Here is a 21,991-nt window from a genome sequence, read left to right on the forward strand (position 1 = left end):
TCCAAGGCATTTATATGTATTTATAGAAAGGGGAAGACAGATGGTATTAAATATATGTATATACATACAAATATGAACTTTTAAAAAAGTAACCTTCAATAAAACGGGTTGGACAGTTAAGAAGCGAACTATCCATGTCAAATCTTAGGGCCATATTCATCAGCTTGGTTGTAACTGGTATGACTACAATCCTGAAACAGCAGAGACAAATAGTATGCACTTGCCAGGATCAGGAAAGAACAAATCAAGCTCCTTAGACAAGGGCTTGGGTTTCTCGAAGAGTCACTTTGCATCCGGATTCAGAAATGGCCAGTCGACTTTAAACTTGGGGTGGTGGAGAACACCTCCTCTCAGTAGTTTTAGAACAGAACCACAGAACATTTGAGACTCAAAAGTAGGAGCAAAAAACCTGCTTGACATAATCCTGAGTATCTGCACTACACTTGTGCAGCCCCTGTAATAACAACTAGGATGCATCTGCATCTCCTCCTAACTTGACTAAGTTTGGAGTTAGGCAAGGAATTAATATTTCCCAACAAGGAGGCATGAAGAGGCCTTTCACCTCTTCTTAATACAGTTGAGCCAAACACCCACGAGGCAAGAATATGGTTGCTGACTTTCACAGCAACAAGAAGAAAGTCCTTTTCTCACATCTTCATCATTAGCACAAGCAAAACCAAGATTATTTTAGACTCAGCTTTTCTCCAAGTAAGCTCAAATGCTTCTGACAACAGGACAAGTGGAGTACAACAGAAATGCTTCCAGTCCAAGCATCTTTGTGGACAAAAGCTAAGTAACCCGCTACAAACATCACTGACAGTCCTACCCGTTAAAGAGGGGAATGCCAGACAATTTTAGAAGCATCTGATTGATAAAATTACCACACAGAAGATGTCATGGTTTAATATGGTCTGTAACACCACCAGCCACCTCTTCATGATGATACTTCCAGGAAGCCATCCTCTGGAGTTCTTTGGTATCATGAGATCCGTGTCAACAATCGCAGCGGAAAGGGGAATATAATTTCCCAGTCTATACTTACTGGATTATACATTAGCCCAGATTTCTGACACTTAAGAATAAACCATTTTCCCTTTTGAAATAGCCCTTTTGCTATCTGACAAAAAGTTTAGGAGATTCTAGTGGGCCTGGGAGGTTTTGCTCCCCCCAAGTCTTGGCCTCAGCGCTGGAAGGGGCGCCGCACTTTTTTCCGCCGTTTCTGCTTTGAATCTCCCTTCTGCGAGGTACTATCCACTTTTGATGGTGGGGCAGGAGGCGTGGGCACAGTCCCTGAGGACGGCGGCTGCTGGGGTGTGCTGAAAAAGTTCCCATTGGGCATCTGGCCCTGGTTTCCTTGGAAGATGCGGTTGAAGAAGTCCTGCAGTTCTGCAGCCGAAGCAGGGCTGCCTTCTGAAGCAGCTCTTTTGGTCAGGAGAGAAAGGAGAATCAGAAAGGAGAAAACAATCAGATCCAGGACTGACTACAACAGAGGATATTTCACTGTAAAGAGGGAAGTGGAAGATAAGTTGCAAAGCTTCTCAGCTGTAGTAGAAAAATCCCATGTCCTATGAAATAGAGGAGTTTTTCATGCCACCACTTTGGGGTGATACCTCCAATACAAAGATACTAAGCAGCTCTGGATCTTCTGGCTCCATTGGATATAGGACTTTACTACACTCTGATCCAGGTACTAAAACACATAAGCTAAAGTTGGCCATTTAATCAAGAAACTGGAAAAGGAATTAAAACCTCTCTTATGCACAGAAATTAGGGGCCAGTTATTCTGTCAATAAGCCATAAATAAAGTATACATGTTTTCTTGCTCCCTACTTTATTCTCCTAACATCAGTGTGAGGTTGGCCAGGCTGAGTGGGAATTACTAGGCCAAGATCACCCAGTGAATCTCACAGATCGATAGGAGGCGAAGCGGGAACTTACAAGTCGCAGTTTGGGATCACAATTGTTTTCCGACTGCAATTGGCCACTAGAATCTGGCAGCTGCAACTTTCCTATTCTGAATTCTTAATAAGCAGAGGAAGATGCATCCAAATTCACAGTTATTCACAGAATTCTGAACACTTACAGTGAGATTGACTAAATGATTAGAATAAAGTTATTCAAACTCTATGCAGTTGTAGAGAGACTGTTCCAATTGAACTACTACTCCAAGCCGTTTTATAGGTTAGGTTTGTAAAATACATGACAACCCAAGTTCCATGCAGAAGAGCTCTGATGTGCAGCTCCCAATATGATGGAAAAAGCAGAAGCTTTGACCAGGAGGAAACAGGGGTTTCTATGAACTGGAACAAGAGTCTCCATTCAGAGGACCTGAGACATGCATATGATGTACAAATAGATATCATTTCCTGAATTTTGGTACAGAGAACTTAAAACCATTTCTGATCTTATTCTGCTCAGACAATGAGGCCAAAAACCTCTGCAGGATAATTAAGGTCATCGATTAGGACTAACCTCTGCCGTCCTCCAGAGCCCCTTGCTCCAAAAGAGATGTGATATGGAACGCGATGTGTGTCTGGAGAAATCCCCACTCGCTGGCAGCCAGCCCACTCTGCAATGTAAAAGAGGAACTTGAGAACGGGAGATTATGAGAAGAGGCTGCCTTACAAGAATTTGAACTCTTGTCCTAAATAACAACTGTTCACTTTGTGAGTGCTGTGCTCATTCTCATGGCAGTCTTTTGGGGTTAAAATTATCACACACACACACATACCCTTTAAATGAAATATAAGACAGGAAAGTTCTACATCACAAATGTGAAAGCATGCTTGCTGTATCAGATCAAAGGCTCTATCTGGCATAGCAGTTTTTCACCGGGTGGCCCATGAAAACCGACACATCTTTAAAGGTGGGGAAGCTCCTAAATGAGTTTAACAACACCATAGCACTCTCCTACACACTCCCCAGCAGATGTTATTTAGCAAAGCCACAACAACTGCCTATGTATGCTATTGGAGTAAAATATGGCCACCATGACTAATGGCCATAGATATCTTCAATTAATGTGTCTATTCCACATGTAAAGCCCAATAAGTAGATGTCCATCACTATCTCTTGTGACAATGAGTTATACATTCACCTATGCACTGTATGAACAAGTTCATCCATCATGAATCTTCCTCCACTCACATCTTAGTTACATGACCTTGGCTTTGAATAGTATCATGACATAAAAAATATCTCCCTAAGCACCTTCTCAACATCAGGCATAATTTTCGACACCTCTATAAATAAATTCTCCTCTAGCTTGCCTTTTTGTAACTTATGGTCCTAAATCAGTGGTTCTCAACCTGTGGGTCCCCAGATGTTTTGGACTTCAACTCCCAGAAATCCTAACAACTGGGATTTCTGGGAATTGAAGGCCAAAACACCTGGGGACCCACAGGTTGAGAACCACTGCCCTAAATGCTCTAAAGCTTTCCTCACAGGCAAGTTGTTCCAAACCCTTAATCATTTTGCTTCCCCTTTAATTCACCTTTTGCAGCAATGCAACATTAATTTAGAGGAGGAGTGACCAAAATTAATCCAAGCATGCAGCACTTTGCATAATGATATTACACAAATTGGGAGTTATATTTTTAGATTCTTTCCCTGATAATTCCCAACAAAGAATTTGCCTTTTTCAAGGTAACCCAGTGCCTGGTTGATCAAGAGATAATTTTATTTATTGTTGATTATAATGAACTTCTTTTGCCATTTTAAAGACAGTTCCCCGTTTAGAGATATCCTTTAAGAGCCTTTTATCCAACCTGATATAGATATACACACTTTTCAACCATCTTAAAAGAACTTGTGGTGCTCACTCCAACATCTGATTATTTACAACCAAATTAAAAAGATTTAACCTCAACAGAGAGCCTTAGGGGATGATACTGTTTATACCTGACCACTAAAAGAATCATAATTCATTCATTCATTCATAGTTTTTCTGTTCATTTTCTAAAATCTGGTACGGATCCATAAAGGGGCATCTCCTTTATGTTATAACTTCTAGCTTCATCCATGGTTTGTAAGAAGAAATATAGGTTACAAGCAGTAGCGTTTTTACTTTCACCATATAGCACAGAAGCCATTCGGTCTTTATCAGCTTGCCAAATGCTTGTGCAAAGAGAACATCACTGCTTGCCACCTTTGACTCAGGAAACCTCATGGCACCACATGCTACCTCAGAGGGAATTTAGAGATTGCTGTGGCCAGTCTCCTGTCTTAAGAACTGCCAAGAGTAAACACATCTCCTGCTAAACAGCCCACATTAAAGTGGCTGGCGACAGCCCTTTGGAGACACCATGCTAGTAACAAAACAGTTGCACAAACAGCTATATTTCTCTAGCAGCTGTGTAAGTGTGCAGTCATTTTGCAAGCACACACGGCCCTCTTCATCACTTATAACTTTGTGGATGGTGAGCAAAATAACTGTTGCATAATGGGTAAACTCAGGGCCTTGGTACCCAGGGTACACTTGTGTGATCCAGAGTAACTGTGGTAGTGCATATTTACACCATATAGTACTAAAAATGGACAGATCCCATCTCTCTCTTTTAGTCTCTTCAGCTGGGCTGAACCACTATCATGTCACTAGTCACCGAGAGAAGCAGAAACAAACTCCAAGTCATTATATTACATGTCCAAGGTGCTGTGAGGTCTAGTGACATCTCAACATCGTCTTCAGAATTGCAGTACTGAGCCCAAAGAGTTGAAGTATAATAGTTCCCTTTTGCTATGTGCCTTGCAAGGCATCTTTATTAGGCTGTCAGTCCTGAGATCTGCCTGTTCTGGGGGTGCATGCGCAGAGGAGATGGAGACGAATCATGTGAGTTAATTCTCTTGGAAACCCAAGAATTGTTTATTGAAGCATTATACAGCAGTTCTATCAGCTCTACAGACCTAATTGTGTAAACTAAGGCGTCCTCTTTAAATATTGCCTCTGGCTGCATTCCAAAAATGGGGGGAAAACTGTGCAGTAGCAAAACAGATATAACTTGGGAAGGCAAATCAAAATGGCTACTGAGTACAACAAAGTCAGCAAAACAGGTATCATAAATGCTGCCCCCACAACTGAGTCCTGGTGATTTATGGCAAAATAAAGCTACAAGAGCATTTTCACACTCTGATCCTAGTTCATTTAAAATGGCCATGGCTACTGTTTCATGACCATCTTATAGGAGATGTCACAAACATTGTTCCTCGCCCTTCCTACATTATCCAGAAAGCATCATGTCACATTTCTCTCATTCTACCATCTTCCCAATCTGCCCACTATATCCAGGTTCTCGTTGTAATCAACTCATCCTTGCTCAGAAGCTTCTAACTAGTTCTCTTCCAAATGTCTGTAACATGTGCATTCCCCTATGGATTTTTAGATTGGCTATCTTGTTTTCACTACTATTTCTGGGATGGAAACGTGTAGCCCTTCATATGTTATCAGACTAACTCCCAGCATTCCTCACCACAGGCTATGTTGGGTACAGCTCGTGAGAATTGGAGTCCAGCAACACATGGATAGCCACATGTTCCATATCCCATATTTTATCTTGTCTGGACATCTAAAACATTTTTGGTCTCATCCTCTAAGCATGATTCAGCAAGAATTGAATGCTTGCCAGTTACTGTGAGCCTTCCCCAAAAAGTCAGTTTAATCGCTCTGGTAAATCTTTTGATATTTAGTCCAAGTGTGCCTAGCTTGACTTCTCCATTCTATGTGTGGTCGAATGCTTTCATGGCCAGAATCACAGGGTTGTTGTGTGTTTTCCGGGCTGTATGGCCATGTTCCAGAAGTATTCTCTCCTAATGTTTCACTCACATCTATGGCAGGCATCCTCAGAGGTACCTCATAACCTCTGAGGATGTCTGCCATAGATGTGGATGAAACGTCAGGAGAGAATACTTCTGGAACATGGCCGTACAGCCCAGAAAAAACACAACAACCCTTCCCCATTCTCTTTGAAACAAAAATTATTCCATACTACAACACCATCTCATCCAGGTTTAGAATTGTGCATAACTGGCCCTGGGCATGGAAGAGGATGGCAGCTCTGAGAAAGCTACCTTGGAGACCCTGGATCCCTTCTTTCCGATCCAAGCAGCTGACATATGGTCTTGTGAGAGGACAACTACACTCTTCTCATCATTGGCACCAATACAGACTATGGCCTCATTTCTGACTCCACCTCATATATGTTTTTCCTTCTTTGATTGTTTATCTGAAAAACTAAATTATTCATTTTAAGGTCTGGGGCAGGGTTGCCTGCCCTAGCCTCCTCACCCTGTTAACACACGGAGTTGCTTACTCAACATGCTTGTTTCAGGGTTGTTGTATGTTTTCTGGGCTGTATGGCCATGTTCCAGAAGTATTCTCTCCTGATGTTTCGCCCACATCTATAGCAGGCATCCTCAGAGGTTGTGAGGTATGGAGAAACTAAGCAGGGAAGGTTTATATATATCTGTAGAAAGTCCAGGATGAGAGAAGAACTCTTGTCAGTTGGAGGCCAGTGTGAAAGTTGTAGTTAATCACCTTAATTAGCATTGAATAGCTTCATCTCCTGGCTTCTTCCTGCCTGGAGGCAACCAAGCTGCCCCAGGTTGATTCATGGCTGGAACTCCTCTGTTTTCAGAGTGTTGCTTCTTATTTACTGTTCTGATTTTTGAGTTTTTAAAATACTGGTAGCCAGATTTTGTTCATTTTCATGCTTGTGGATTTCAATGGCTTTTCTGTGTAGTCTGACATGATAGTTGTTGGAGTGGTCCAGCATTTCTGTGTTCTCAAATAATATACTGTGTCCAGGTTGGTTCATCAAGTGCTCTGCTATGGCTGATTTCTCTGGTTGAGTTAGTCTGCAGTGCCTTTCATGTTCTTTGACTCGTGTTTGGGTGCTGCGTTTGGTAGTCCCTATGTAGACTTGTCCACAGCTATATGGTATACGGTAGACTCCTGCAGAGGTGAGAGGATCCCTCTTGTCCTTTGCTGACAGTATCATTTGTTGGATTTTCTTTGTGGGTCTGTAGATAGTTTGTAGGTTGTGTTTCTTCATCAGTTTGCCTATGCGGTCAGTGGTTCCCTTGATGTATGGTAAGAACACCTTTCCTCTGGGTGGATCTTTGTCTTGACTCTCATGGCTTGTTTTTGGCCTCACAGCTTTTTTAATGTCTATGGTGGAGTATCCATTGGCCGGTAGAGCCCAGTTTAGATGGATTAGTTCACCTTGGAGAAGGTGAGGTTCGCAGATTCTTTGTGCACAGTCTGTCGGGGCTTTGTGCTTCTTTTTTGACTTGGGTGATAGTTGGAGTTTTTTATGAAGGTATCTATCTGTGTGTGTAGGTTTTCTGTAAACTGTGTGACCCAATTGTTGATTGGGTTTGCGGATGACCAGAACATCTAGAAATGGCAGTTTCCCTTCCTTTTCTTTTTCCATGGTGAATTGGATGTTTGGGTGGATGCTGTTGAGGTGGTCCAGGAACTTGCTGAGTTCCTCTTCCCCATGGCTCCAAATGGTGAAGGTGTCATCAACATATCTTAACCATACAGTTGGCTTTTTTGGTGTTGTTTCTAGGGCTTGTTTTTCAAAGTGTTCCATATAGAAATTTGCTACTACTGGGCTGAGAGGGCTCCCCATGGCGACTCCATCTTTCTGTTCATAAAATTCATTGTCCCACTGAAAGTAGCTAGTGGTGAGACAATGGTGAAACAGGGCTGTGATGTCTTCTGGGAAGTTTTGTTTGATTTGTGTGAGGGTGTCAGCTACCGGGACCTTAGTAAATAGGGACACCACATCGAAGCTGATCAGGATGTCCTTGGTGCTTAGCTTGAGGTTGAGGTTCTCTCACCCTGGACCTTCCACAAATATATATAAACCTTCTTTGCTTAGTTTCTCCATACCTCACAACCTCTGAGGATGCCTGCCATAGATGTGGGTGAAACATCAGGAGAGAATACTTCTGGAACATGGCCATACAGCCCGGAAAACATACAACCACCCTGTGATCCCAGCCATGAAAGCCTTCGACAACACATGCTTGTTTCATTTATATCCTGCACATTTAATAAGTGTGCGGCCAAGACACATCATCCACTCATATTCATAAAGCTGGGCCTATCACAAATCAAGGTTCATTTAAATGATTTTAAAGTAAAATTTATACTTTCTCTCTGGCGGACTTGATTTTAATTATTTAAATTACAATTTCAGTTGCTAGTGCAAAAGAGTCTATGCAATCATTGTTTTTATATTTAAGTTTAATACATATTCAGAGACAGAAGTTTCATCAGAAAATACATACTAAACACTGTGAAGTGTTTATAAAAATGAACTGAAATTTATATCCAGACTATATGGCAGTGTAGACTAATAATCCAGTTCAAAGCAGATAATCTGGATTTTATACGGCAGTGTAGATGGGGCCTAAGCAATATACCTAAACGGTCTGTGAGACACATTTAAAAGAGGTGCACTTAAAAACCCTTAAACTGAGCTTGCTATAAACTTGAGCTGGCAGCTTGAACTGAGGAGTAAGCTCACATTTTTTTTTCTTTATAAGTAGGCTTTCCCATTTGCTAGGTTTCCTGAAACAAAACCAAAGTGTATTTTGTACATCTATAACAAATATCTAGGAACTTTTGATCAGAATTTCTATTTGCATATCAGAAGATAGTCATGTATGCATGTTTGTTTGTGTGTGTATGGATGAGTGTGTGTATATACACACTTCATGTATTTAGTATAGTGGATCCTGTAAAAAATATGGAGGCGCTCAAATATGCCATGAGATCAATCTATATAACAGACCATTCGGCTAAAGACAACAGAAGATGTGTCAGAAAACATTAACACCTACTTTCAAAATAGCAGGTAAACTGATTTATTGGAGAATGAGTTCTAAATTCTCACAGCATATTCAACACTTCACCTTCTGGATCCAGTCATGTGGTGCCATTACCTGTGATGTCATAAACCTTTCCATCCATCATGGCAAAGTATGTGATCTTCAGTCCAAGCATGCTGGATTCTGCCCAGAAGTCGCCTTCTTCAGCGGCGTGAAGCTTGCTGCATTCGGCACAGTAGCGGGCATTCAGTGGGTCACGGTCCATCTCAAACCTCCTGCAGTAAAGAAAACAGAGTTGTGTATGTCTGTAAGATCTGGAATCTTAATTTCTACACACACACACACACACACACACACACACACACACACACACACACCACTACCATTTCTCAAAGGGAATTCTAGACTGTTCTTCAAAAAAATGGGTCAGAGAGATGAAATTCAAATGTCAAATAAGCTAGAGTTGTTGATAATTGAAGCTTGTTTTATAAAGACAGTTTTGTAAAGTATAACCACTAGCTGAGAAGGTGGCAGTCATTTGTATTTCCTATCTGTATTTCCTATCTGTCACATGTTGTGTGTGGGATACACACACACACACACACACACACACACACACACACAATATATATATATATATATATATATATATAGATAGATAGATAGATAGATAGATAGATATTGTTTGGAAGCGTTCCTTGAATGTTTTTTTTATATATAAACACTTTTTTATTAAGAGAAAAATACATTACAAATATAATTTCAGCTTGGCTGATCTTATAGAATTTGGATGCTGTGATAAGTAATGGACTAGACAATGGCAAGGGATGGAAAAGCACGGGGATTGGGATTGGGATGATTGGGATTGGGTGTATCAGAAGCCTTGAACGAAAAAGGAAGAGGTAGCAAAGGGACATCTTCAAACCACATCTCTCAAACCACTAGAAATGGCACCCAGTTGCTTTCCAGTAACTTTTCTGGCCCAACTTTCTAAATCTTTCCATGGAGTATAGAAACATTTTCTTAAATAATAAGAGGAAAGACCCAATGATCAAATTATGAATTTGGAACCACAACTAGATTTCGCTGTTATGTCACAAACTTGCAAAACATATATAAGGCCACGGCTATAAGACTTTGAAACCTGAACTGCAAACATTTAGGTTTAGCCTTGCCTAAAAGATGTGCAGGACAAGAGTTTAGGCTTGAGTATAGCCTCTCTGTTGCAAAGCTCTGCAGAAACAAGGCCCAGCAAACCTTTGAATTCTGGATCCTCAGGGAGAGACCACCTGGGTTGTCATAATAGTGAACAAAGGATATCAAATGGTAGCTGGCCAACTTACTTGTGCTTCCCCTGACATTTATTACACATCATTGTATTCATGGCTTCTTTCAGGTCATCCTGAAGTTTGGAAAGGAATTCATTCATTGACTTTGTCAGCTCTGTTTCTGCCATGCGCTTTCTGAAAGAGAAATAAAGGAAGTCTTAAGCCAATGATAGTAATTTTTTTACCTGACTTCTGGCACCAGAACACCATAAAATTGTGTTGGAGAACTCAGAAGTTCCTATGGAGATATCCCCTCCAGGAATTTGCCAGGTCCTCCAGCCTCCGAGGGAACCATACCATAGAATCGCCTAGGCCAGTGTTTCTCAAACTGTGCTCTTCCAGATGTTTTGGACTTCAGCTCTTAATGTTCCCCCACGAATAGTAAGAATATCCCTCTGGGCAGCAAAATCAGGGAATCCCAACTAGATGGCCCTCCACGAGGGTCTACCTCCAGGGGCAAACTATGAATGGGCAACTTGGAAATCCCTGAACAGACTCAGAAGCTGAGTGGGAAGATTAAAAGACAACCAGGCAAAATGGCACTACCTAGAAGAATCCTCCACCTTGTGCAACTGTGAAGCAGAACAAACAACTCAGCATCTGTATGCTTGCCCACAATGCCCTGCCTCAAGCTTAGAGGAAGAATGGTTGAAAGCTACAGTCAATGTGGTCACTGTTGCCCATTTTTGGTCAAAAATTATTTAGCCACTTGTGTTCCCTCTATTTTAATCAGTTTTATACTTATTAATGCAATGCTTCTGACATGAAATAAATAAGCTCCCAGAAATCCTAGCCAGCTTACCAGCTGTTAAGAATTATAGGAGCTGAAATCCCAAACATCTGGAAGAGCAGTTTGGGAAACTCTGCTTTAAATAATAATCCACACCAGGGTTTCTCAAACTGTACTCCTCCAGATGTTTTCGACTTCAACTCCCACAATTCCTAACAGTTGGTAAGATGGCTAGGATTTATGGGAGCTGAAGTCCAAAACACCTGGAGGAGCATGGTTTGAGAAACACTGATCTAGAGAGCCTAGCAAATTCCCAGCGAGAGCATTTTCTCTTGGCAAAGGTTAGTGAAACTGTGAGTGTGGGTTCCGTGGTTACAGAGATCTTAGTGTACTTCATTTTTGAGATGATGTGATTGTGTTATAGAAGATAGACACCATGTTAGACAAAGCACTCTGCCCTTTTATGACATCTATTACCTGCATTTTAATAAAATAGTATTTAAATATTTTTTAAAAAAAATTAGAAACTACAGACCTGAAGGCATATTTTTAGGTTACAGAAATCTAACCTAACAGAACATCAGGAAGAACTTCCTCTCTGTGAGAACTGTTCGGCAGTGGAACTCTCTGCCCCGGACTGTGGTGGAGGCTCCTTCTTTGGAGGCTTTTAAGCAGAGGCTGGATGGCCATCTGTCGGGGGTGTTTTGAATGCAATTTCCTGCTTCTTGGCAGGGGGTTGGACTGGATGGCCCATGAGGTCTCTTCCAACTCTACTATTCTATGATTCTATGTTAGTCTTACTGATTAATCATTTAAATGTTATAAACTCAAATTCTAAACATACTTACAAGGGATTAAATCTCAAAAACTCAATGGATCTCCCTAAATAAACATGTTTTAAGGCCTCGCTTTTCAATTTTGGAATTCATTTACAAGAGCGGAGAGTCACAATGATTAGCCAGTCTCTGTCAGCAAGCCTTGCATTGTCTCTAAATCCTCCAGGCTCATCCCCAGAAAGCCTTTAAGTACAAACAGTCTCTGAATCCTACTACAGTAGAGTCTCACTTATCCAACATAAATGGGCTGCCAGAATGTTGGATAAACGAATATGTTGGATAATAAGGAGGGATTAAGGAAAAGCCTATTAAACATCAAAGTAGGTTATGCTTTTACAAATTAAGCACCAAAACATCATGTTATACCACAAATTTGACAGAAAAGGTAGTTCAATACACAGTAATGCTATGTAGAAATTACTGTATTTACGATCTTGGCATCAAAATATCACGATGTATTGAAAACATTGACTACAAAAAGCGTTGGATAATCCAGAACGTTGGATAAGTGAGTGTTGGATAAGTGAGACTCTACTGTATCTCCTACACTCTCTTGTTGCATTTTCTTAATAACCTTGTTCAACTGCTAACTTGAGAAGACTTGGATTTTCCCTTTCTTCCTCTAACATCTGGACAGATTCCTGTCCTACAACCCTTAAGAAAAGAGTGTAACTGTAATACGATTCTTTACAGAACAGAATATGTTACACCAGTGTAATACTGGATTTAATTCCAGTTACCATGAGGATAGAAACAGAGACTTCAAAAAAAAAAAAAAAGAGAGAGAGAGAGAGAGAGAGAGAGAGAGAGAGAGAGAGAGAGAGAGAGAGAGAGAGTAAAATTAGATATGGGGAATGTGTGGCCCCACAGAGGTGGTTGAATTTCACCTTCCACCATCTTTCAACATCAGTGATCCCAATTAAAGCTGATGGGAGTTGCCATCTTACACATCATTTGGAGAAACATACCTTCCCCACCACTGTTACAGTCACAAAATCTTTTTTAAAAAATCAATATACTCCAATAATCTCTATCCAACCATGACTGCATGTGCTTCTGAATGAATTAAATGAGCAAAACCAGGGCATGTGATTCTTAGGAACCCACACAGGGGACCTCAAAAAGGTATCCTGTATGTCTGAATGTGGGAATGCATTTGTTTGGGAGGAAAGGGCACAATTTGGGAGGAAAGGGCACTGATGCTCATCACTTCATTTCTGAGGTGCTTTTTCTCCTATGAAAAGAGAAGGCCTTTACATATCCCCACATCCACAGGTCTAAACATCACGCCCACTGCACAATTTTGAGATCTAAGACGATGAAATGAATCTCAAACCACTCACATTTCATATTCTTTCCTCCTCTCAGGGTTGCTGACGATATCCCATGCAGCCCGCAGTACCTTGAAGGCCTCCTCCGCCCTTGGGTGTTTATTCTTGTCTGGATGAACCTATGGAACATTACATCCCATCCCCCAAATCTACAGGTCAGAAATATTCATACAGTGGTGATGTTAATATTTCCCATTAACATTTGAGGAATGCACATCACATACATTTTCTCCACAACACACCTTACTATCCCGTGATGCTAGGTAGCCTCATCATTTCCATATCACAGTACTAAGGTATAGTAAGAATGGTTTATATGAAAAATGGACAGCTATATATATAGATCAGTGGTTCCCAATCTTTGGGCCTCCAGGTGTTTTGGACTTCAGCTTCCACAGTTCCTAACAGCTAGTAAGCTGGCTGGGATTTCTGGGAGTTGAAGTTCAAAACACCTGGAGGCCCAAAGGTTGGGAACCACTGATGCAGACAGTCAAAATGCCGATTTTAATTCCTCCTGAAACTGCATAGGCGAGGCTGCCACCATTTTTAGAAACCAGAAGGGATGTTCTGGGAACCAGAGGTCACTTCCAATCGTATTATAGCCTGGAAGCTGTAATGGACTATATGAGAGGAAACAAATTGAAACATAATACAGACAAGCAGGAAGTGCTCCTAATTAGCTGAAAGACAGATTTGGGTGTAAGGATTCAGCCTGTGTTAGATGGGGTTACACTCCCCTGAAGACACAAGCTTGTAATTTGGGTGTACTACTTGATTCAGCCCAGAGCCTGGAATCCCAGATTTCACTGGTGATCAGGAATGTATTTACATAATAAAAATTAGTGCACCAACTACATCTGCTCCTGGAAAAGTCAGATTTAGCCATGGTAACTGATGCCTTGGTTACATCTAATGTAGATTACTATAATGCACAATTCAAACTGCTGGAAATGACCTATAAAACCCTATATAGCTTGCGTCCAGGCTATTTGAAAGACCCTTTATGAGCCCATTTGAGCTCTAAGATCATCTAGAGATCCTTCTTTGTGTCACTCCAACTTCTCAGGCTACTTTGGTGGGAACAAGGGAGAGGGCCTGCTAGGTGGCTGCTACCAAACTTTACTCCCTAGAGAAGCTGTCATGGTTCTGTCCTTGCTTTCCTTCCATTGGCAAGTTAAAACATTTTCATGTCATCAAACTTCTAGGAACCGAATGCAATGGGCTTTCAATGCTGTGCTATTCTTATGGCCTGCTTACAGTTTTTATAATCTATTTTAATGTATTTCACTGTATAAATCAGTTATTTTTAAAATACTTTTTATATTTATGCTTTTATTGAAGTTTTTGTATCATTTTAAATCTGTATTGTTTGCAAACATGCTGTCTCATTATTTAGAAGAAAGATGGGACAATAATAACTATTTTTTTTGCAGGTGATTTCTTGCTTTTTCATGGTAAGATTGTGTTCAGGAATAAAGGCTGGAAGAACAAGGTGGTCTCCTTCCCTCTTAATAGAGGAGCAATAAGGCATGACCGTCTCCTGCCAAAAGCAATCCAAAATACAATGTGGGAGCTGACTGTTTTAGTCAGTGGTAATGGTTAGCACAATCCAGTTAAAACAGGGTTTGAACCTGATGGAACTGCACTTTGTCCTAAAGCTGTTCTTTGCCTCCTCGCCAACTCAGGCTGCACAGGTAGCGACAAACAGAAAATAATTTGTCATCCAACACACCTTGAAGGCTCAGGCCAAAATTATGTACCTCTAGAAATGAACCGAAAAGGCATGAAGCCAATACAGGTTTGACTAGGTTCTCCAGCAGGCAAGATGATAAACTAACAATGCAATTGGTCACCATAATGGCTTGGACAACCCAGCCATCCCACTGGTGATAATGTTAGAAAGTTTTAGAAAAACACATGTTCCAGCCCCACCCCACACCTCTCACTGGCACCTAGTAAAGATATTATGGCTTGGGTGGTCAAATAATGCATGAAAGAATGGGACCCAATTTATAAATGAGGCACTGGTGAAGGACCTGGTTAAATAGAATAATCTGTGTTATTATGTTTTTAATTGTGTTTTAGCTTGTAATCTTTGTTTATGCTGGGCATGGTCCCCATATTATTATTATTATTATTATTATTATCATTATTATTATTATAGATTCCCTTCTCCACACAAACCACAATGAATGGCAGATTATGTCAGCCACATACAGAGCTTCCTACATTGTAGTATCTAGGGCAGTATGAGGAACTGTGGCCCTTCAAATGTTGTTGAAACTCAAGTCCCACCAGTTCCTACCAGAATAGCCAATAGTGAAAAATGTTGGGAACTGCAGCTTGGCAACATCTAGAGGGCAACACAGTTCCACCCTGATCTACAGTGAGACTATAAATAGCTCTTGCGAATTCATGTAGGCAGCCCAGCTGAATTCTTGAATCACAGACATTTTCTAGAAAGAGATGTGAAAGCATCTCTCTCTGAAAGCAAGACTTTCCCTCATAGTGATACTCTTCATCCTCTCCCAGTTCAATAGGAATGCTCACCAGTACTGCCAAATGCCGATAGGCTTTCTTCAGCTCTGCATCTGATGCTGTTGCCTCCAAGCCCAATACCTGGAAAGGATTAAGCTCTTCCTCAGGGATATGTGCCATTGCCAGCAAGCGTGCCACCTCTTCACCAGGCTGGTAGGGCCCAGATCCGCCAGGAGAGCTATTGTAAGTAGTGTCCCCTTCCTGAGTGGTCCTTAATCTTTGGGGCATCCAAAAGAGGGCGTGCCATTTAAGTAGCACGCCTGCCAGCCACTTGCAAGTCCTGCTATCTTTGACATGGGTCCAAATTAGGGATAGGTCAACAGCAGAGAGAAGCCGGGCTCCATAGCTGCTGTGGGACAGTCTACCCAAGAGGCTGGCCAAGGCTGATTTGGAGACCCGCCAACAGAGTCTTAGGCTTCCCAGAAGAAGCATGAGCACCAGGAAGAGTATAGCACAGAGCATCTTAAGGAGACGGTAAGCCAGGGTCACCCACAAGCCCAGCTGCCGAGTCAATTTCCGGCCGCTCAACCCAGCTTGCTGGATCCAAGTCCGAATGCTGCTTCTCATGCCATCTAGGTCCCGTGGGCTGAACGAGCAGCAAGAGTACAGGAGCTTTCCACTGGCCTCCACACCTTCGCCGCACCGGTGGGTGACTTGCACAATGAGGCTGATAAAGAGCTTGAAGCAGGACACACAGAACGAAGCCACTCTCTCCAGGTGTTTCAACAGCTCGGCTCGGACTTGGTGACGCCCACCATCACACCTCTTCCGCATCGGCCGGTGTTTGCCCCCTGAAGAGAGCACAAAACGCCCTTCTCCTTTGACAGTAGGACGGTGCCTTTGCTGCCGGGGAACCTTCCTCCCGACAGAAGCCCCTCGGGTGCCGTTGGGGAGCTCCTCCTTGGCCTTTGCTGTGGAGCCATCCTCGGTATCTTCTTCTTCTTCTTCTTCTTCTTCCTGGAGTTGCCTCGAGGTGTCCTTCCCCCCGGCAACACCTGAACACCAATACCGGCAGGTGAAGTCACAGAAGTTAGTCTCAGGGTAAGTCGCAGAGAGATCAGAGACGTCTCCCTGACAGCGGCAAGAGCTGGATTCAGGGCCAGGGCTGTCAAAGTGCAAACCCCCGTGGCCTCCTTGGTCGCAGTTTCCGTTCCAGACCATTTCAGTCTCCTCCTCTGCCGAAATGTCAGCAACTTCTGCTTCCAAAACATGGCTGAGGTGAACTTTGTCCTGGCAGTCCTTTGGGGAGGACCTGCCTCCTCCGTCCAAACAGGGGCCCTGCTCCACCTCAGAAGGGCTGCCATTGCCCAGAAGAGTTCTGCCCACGCCTGGCTTGTCTTCAGGCAGCCCTCCACTCCCAGCTCGGAGGGGCTCCATATTGACGAGGTCCAAGGCCCGCGAAGAGGCGGAGGAGGGTTAGGTGACGGCCATCGTCCTTCCTATAGCAAGGCAACGGAAGAGAAGGGAAAGTCGGAACCCACCAAAGCCGCCTCCCCGCTTTGGAAGCCCGCCGGACTAGGGCGACGAGGGGACGCCTTGGCCCGCTCTGGGGCTGAAGGGAGGAGGAGAGGCGGGCCTCGGGGGCGCGGGGCAGAGACACTCGAAACACTCGCTCACTCACCTGGCCCGGTTGCCCTGGCAACGAGAGGGGGCGCTGCTACCACTGCCGCCGCCAGCCTCCCCCCACTTCCGCCCTGAGCCTCCACTTCCGTCTTCCGCCCGCCGCGGTGTAGCGCTGCTCTCCGCCTTCCACATCCGGGTCGGCTTGCAAGGCTCTTCCGTTTCTTTCCTCCTCGTCTCCTCCCCGCTGAAATAGGGCCAGGACACAGGCCAGGCGTGGGCCCCATCCATTCTGTGGACTCCGTGCAGTTGCGCACTGCTTTGACTGCCATGGCGGAATTGATGAATCTACAACAGGCAGGGGCTTAAGCGGCTGGGGGGGGGGGGGGAGGAAGGGGCCTGAGGCTGTTAGGAATGGTGGGAATTGGAGTCCAAAACATCTGGAGGGAGGGCCCAAGTTTGCCCATGCCCGACTGTGTTTGGTTGAGGATACACATATACACACATATACAGTATGTTCTTGGTGGTATGGGGATACCAAGTCACCTTGTCTGTCTCCTGAGAAATCTGTATAAAGACCAAGTAGCCACAGTCAAGGAGCCCCGGTGGCAAAGTATGTTAAAGCACTGAGCTGCTGAACTTGCAGACCGAAAGGTCCCAGGTTCAAATCCTGGGAGCGGAGTGAGCACCCGCTGTCAGTTCCAGCTTCTGCCAACCTAGCAGTTCAGAAACATGCCAATGTGAGTAGATGAATAGGTACCGCTCCGACGGGAAGGTAATGGCGCTCCATGCAGTCATGCCGGCCACGTGACCTTAATGGTATTGTCCGGCTCTTTGGCTTAGAAATGGAGATGAGCACCAACCTCCAGAGTCAGACATGACTGGACTTAACGTCAGGGAAAACCTTTACCTTAGCCACAGTCAGAACAGACCACGGAACAACAGTCTGGTTCAAGATTGGGAAAGGAGTACGGCAGGGCTGCATACTTTCACCCTACCTATTCAACTTGTACGCAGAACACATCATGCGACGTGTGGGGCTTGAGGAATCCAAGGCCGGAGTTAAAATTGCTGGAAGAAACATTAACAACCTCAGATATGCAGATGATACCACTCTGATAGCTGAAAGTGAGGAGGAGCTGAGTTAAACATCAAGAAAACCAAGATCATGGCAACCAGACCTTGATAACTGGCAAACAGAAGGAGAAAACGTGGAGGCAGTGACAGAATTTATATTTCTAGGCGCGAAGATCACTGCAGATGCAGACTGCAGCCAGGAAATTAGAAGATGTTTTCTTCTTGGGAGGAGAGCAAAATAGTGAAGAGCAGAGACATCACACTGGCAACGAAGGTCCGCATAGTGAAAGCAATGGTATTCCCCATAGTAGCCTATGGATGCGAGAGCTGGACCACAAGGAAGGCTGAGCGAAGGAAGGTAGATGCCTTCAAACTTTGGTGCTGGAGGAAAATCCTGAGAGTGCCTTGGACCGCAAGAAGATCCAACCAGTCCATCCTCCAGGAAATAATGCCCAGCTGCATTATTGGAGGATATTGGAGGCAAAGATGAAGTACTTTGGCCACATCATGAGAAGACAGGAAAGCTTGGAAAAGATCATAATGATGGGGAAAATGGAAGGAAAAAGGAAGAGAGGCTGACCAAGGGCAAGATGGATGGACGGTATCCTTGAAGTGACTGGCATGAGCTTGAAGGAACTGGGGGCGGCGATGGCCGACAGGGAGCTCTGGCGTGGACTGGTCCATGAGGTCACAAAGAGTCAGAAACGACTACGTGATTGAGCAGCATACAGTATATACATAATATCTATACACATATTAAAAGTGAAAATGTGTATGTGGCTGGGGTGTGCACTTACATAGACAAGCTCTTGCCTCCACAGATAGCTATAGCTCCCACTATTCAGGAGACACCAATGGCCTTTTCTCTAATGCAGCGTTTCTCAACCTGGGGGTTGGGACCCCTGGGAGAGTTGGGAGGAGGTGTCAGAGGGATTGCCAAAGACCATCAGAAAACGCTACAACTTCCAAAAGTCAAGGTCTGTTTTCCCCAAACTCCACCAGTGTTCACATTTTGGCATATTGAATATTCATGCCAAGTTTGGTCCAGATCAGGGGTCCTCAAACTTTTTAAGAAGATGGCCGGTCCAGAATCCTTCAGACTGTTGAGGGGCCGAATTATCATTTGAAAAAAAAATACAAACAAATTTCTATGCATACTACACATGTCTTCTTTGTAGTGCAAAAAACACAACAGCAATGAAAGAACAATTTAAAAATAAAAATTTTGACCAACATAAAACTCAAATTTCAATGGGAAGTGTGGGCCAATGAGATAGTGAAGTTAATTAGGATTGTTGTTGTGTGCCTTGAAGTCACTTCAGACTTTGGGGCAACCTAAGTCTAAAACTGAGGACGGGGGCCAGATAAATGACCTTGGAAAGCCGCATCAGGCCCATGGGCCTTAGTTTGGGAACCCCTGGTCCAGATCCACCAATGTTTGAATCCACAGTGCTCTCTGGGTGTAGGTGAACTACAACTCCAAAACTCAAGGTCAATGCCCACCAAACCCTTCCCGTATTTTCTGTTGGGAGTTCTGTGTGCCAAGACTGGTCCAATTCCATCGTTGGTGGAGTTCAGAATTCTCTTTGATTGTAGGTGAACTATAAATCCCAGCAACTACAACTCCCAAGTAACAAAATCAATCCCACCCAGCCCCACCAGTATTCAAATTTCGGTGTATCGGGTATTTGTGCCAAATTTGGTTCAGTTAATGAAAATACATCCTCCATATCAGGTACTGTATTTACATCACGATTCACAACAGTAGCAAAATTACAGTTATGAAGTAGCAACTGAAATTATTTTATGGTTGGGAGTCACCACAACAAGAGGAACTCGTATTAAGGGTTTGCAGCATTAGTATCACTTTGCTTGCATGGGAAATTAAGTCAGTAATCCTGTGGTAACTGCAATCTGTGGGCGTCCTATTTCTTGCATATTTGAATGTATATTGAGTTCTTCTAAACCCGGCCTTGTTTCCTGATCCACATATTCTTTGCAAAAGAATGTGATCATAATAAACAAACCAGTGAAGATGACTAAAAGAAAAGTTTTTCAATATTTAATTTCTGCAGTAGGAAAGTGGGAAAGGAGGTGACTTCTACCCCTTAATATCACAACATTCTTTTTAAAGTAATTTTTATTCAAGAAAAATACAGAAACACAAAAAAGTGTTTTATATATACAGTATATGTGTGTGTGTGTGGTATATACACACTGGTATATACATACATACAAATGTGTTTTTATATATACTACAAAAATTACATAACTGCATACTGCCCACTACGATACAACTATAAATAAGTGACTATTAAAAATAAAACAATACAAAAATGATTACACACACACAGATAAATAAATAGAAAACATAACAAAGGGACATGTAAGAGCAATCATGTCTTCAACCCTAGTCATTTCCTCATTCTGAAATCCACTAGATCTTTGATAGGATCGCTGGCCAAGACAACAACAAACTTCCCAAGAGCTGTCAGGAATCTATACAGATCTATAAGCCTCTTAGCAACTCTAAATCTGAAGGAGTGTGAAATTACATCTGTAACAAGAAGTATGGCCACAGGGCCATGGACTGGCTAATTGTAGCTGCCATGCAACCATAAAGAGGTACAATCCTGGGGCTAATCTGTGTATCTCTGAGATATTCCCAGTATCTGTGATTGTACAAATGATGTGGGATGTCGGCCTGTGAAATAAAGTCCTAGACTAACCATAGTGTCAAAATCTAATCTAAAGAACATCCCTATGGAATATAAAGGCCATTTAAAGAATAGATTTGCACTACTAAGCCTAAACAATAGTGAATCAGAAGAGCTCTTTATCAAAATCTCGGATGCAATCAAGAAAGAATGCAACCCCTTCTCCCCAAATATAACAACCTCTATCTTTAGCCAAAAAGAAAGAGAAACCTGATGAATGATTAAACTCTACAAACCATTAAGGACAGACGAGAAGCAAAAGTAAATGGTGTCAGACATATGGTCAGAATTCTGTGGTTCAGTTACTTGTACAGTGAAGACATCTGCCCTTGTGCTTTGCTACTCTGCTGCTGAGTACACATGCCCAATGTGGAACACATCTCACCACATTAAAACAGTGGATGTGGCTCTTAATGAGACATGCTACATTATCACAGGATATCTACGCCTCACACCACTGGAGAAATTATACTGTTTAGCCAGTATAGCATCACCTGACATCCGCCGGGAAGTAGCAACCAATAATGAAAGGATCAAGACAGTGACATCTCCGGCCCATCCCCTGTTCTAATATCAGTCAGCACTCCAACACCTTAAATCAAGAAATTTTTTTCTAAGATCAACAGAGATACTCGCAGGAATGCCTCAGCAAGCAAGAGTCCAAAAGTGGCAGGTTAAAACTTGGAGCCTCAATCCATGGCTGATGCCAAATGAGAGGCTCCCTCCTGGGAACACAGAAGACTGGGTGACTTGGAAGGTGCTGAACAGACTGTGCTCTGGCAACACGAGATGCAGTGCCAACCTTAAGAAATGGGGCCACAAAGCAGGGTCCACAACATGTGAGTGTGGAGAAGGGCAGACCACAGACCGCCTATTACAATGCAGTCTGAGTTCTGTCACATGCACAAAGGAGGACCATCTAACAGCAACACCAGAGGCACTCCAAGTGGCCAGCTACTGGTCAAAGGACATTTAGTATAATGCCACGTTTAACTTTTTTTGTGTTTTTAAGTACATTACAACTGTACCTTCAGTTCGC

At 43.0% G+C, this 21,991-nt stretch overlaps 1 protein-coding gene and 1 long non-coding RNA gene across 2 annotated transcripts in view; one reads left to right on the forward strand and one right to left on the reverse strand.

Annotated features, from left to right (window-relative positions):
• dnajc14 (DnaJ heat shock protein family (Hsp40) member C14) lies at positions 1-17,353 on the reverse strand. The gene is made up of 7 exons (XM_003223235.4): positions 17,220-17,353; positions 15,611-17,037; positions 13,073-13,179; positions 10,179-10,298; positions 8,950-9,110; positions 2,473-2,569; positions 1-1,421 (listed from the first exon to the last, which is right to left on the reverse strand). Exons 2-7 carry the CDS (start codon positions 16,973-16,975, stop codon positions 1,181-1,183), a joined length of 2,091 nt encoding a protein of 696 aa, XP_003223283.2. The 5' UTR covers positions 16,976-17,037; positions 17,220-17,353; the 3' UTR covers positions 1-1,180.
• Positions 13,096-21,991, forward strand: part of LOC134297126 (uncharacterized) — a 15,298-nt gene continuing 6,402 nt past the window's right edge. Inside the window, exon 1 of the long non-coding RNA XR_010003882.1 lies at positions 13,096-13,215. This is a non-coding gene — a long non-coding RNA (uncharacterized LOC134297126). The remainder of the gene's footprint in view (positions 13,216-21,991) is intronic.

Source organism: Anolis carolinensis, chromosome 2, assembly GCF_035594765.1.
Source record: "Anolis carolinensis isolate JA03-04 chromosome 2, rAnoCar3.1.pri, whole genome shotgun sequence".
Classification (NCBI taxonomy): domain Eukaryota; kingdom Metazoa; phylum Chordata; class Lepidosauria; order Squamata; family Dactyloidae; genus Anolis; species Anolis carolinensis.

Excerpts from the sequence above, each read along its gene's own strand:
- dnajc14 (XM_003223235.4), bottom strand. The coding sequence starts at position 16,975 with ATGGAGCCCCTCCGAGCTGGGAGTGGAGGGCTGCCTGAAGACAAGCCA. Across the intron at positions 10,299-13,072 it reads AGGAGGAAAGAATATGAAAT|AAAGCGCATGGCAGAAACAG; the intron begins GTGAGTGGTTTG and ends TTTCTCTTTCAG. Across the intron at positions 2,570-8,949 it reads AAAGGTTTATGACATCACAG|AGTGGGCTGGCTGCCAGCGA; the intron begins GTAATGGCACCA and ends TTTACATTGCAG.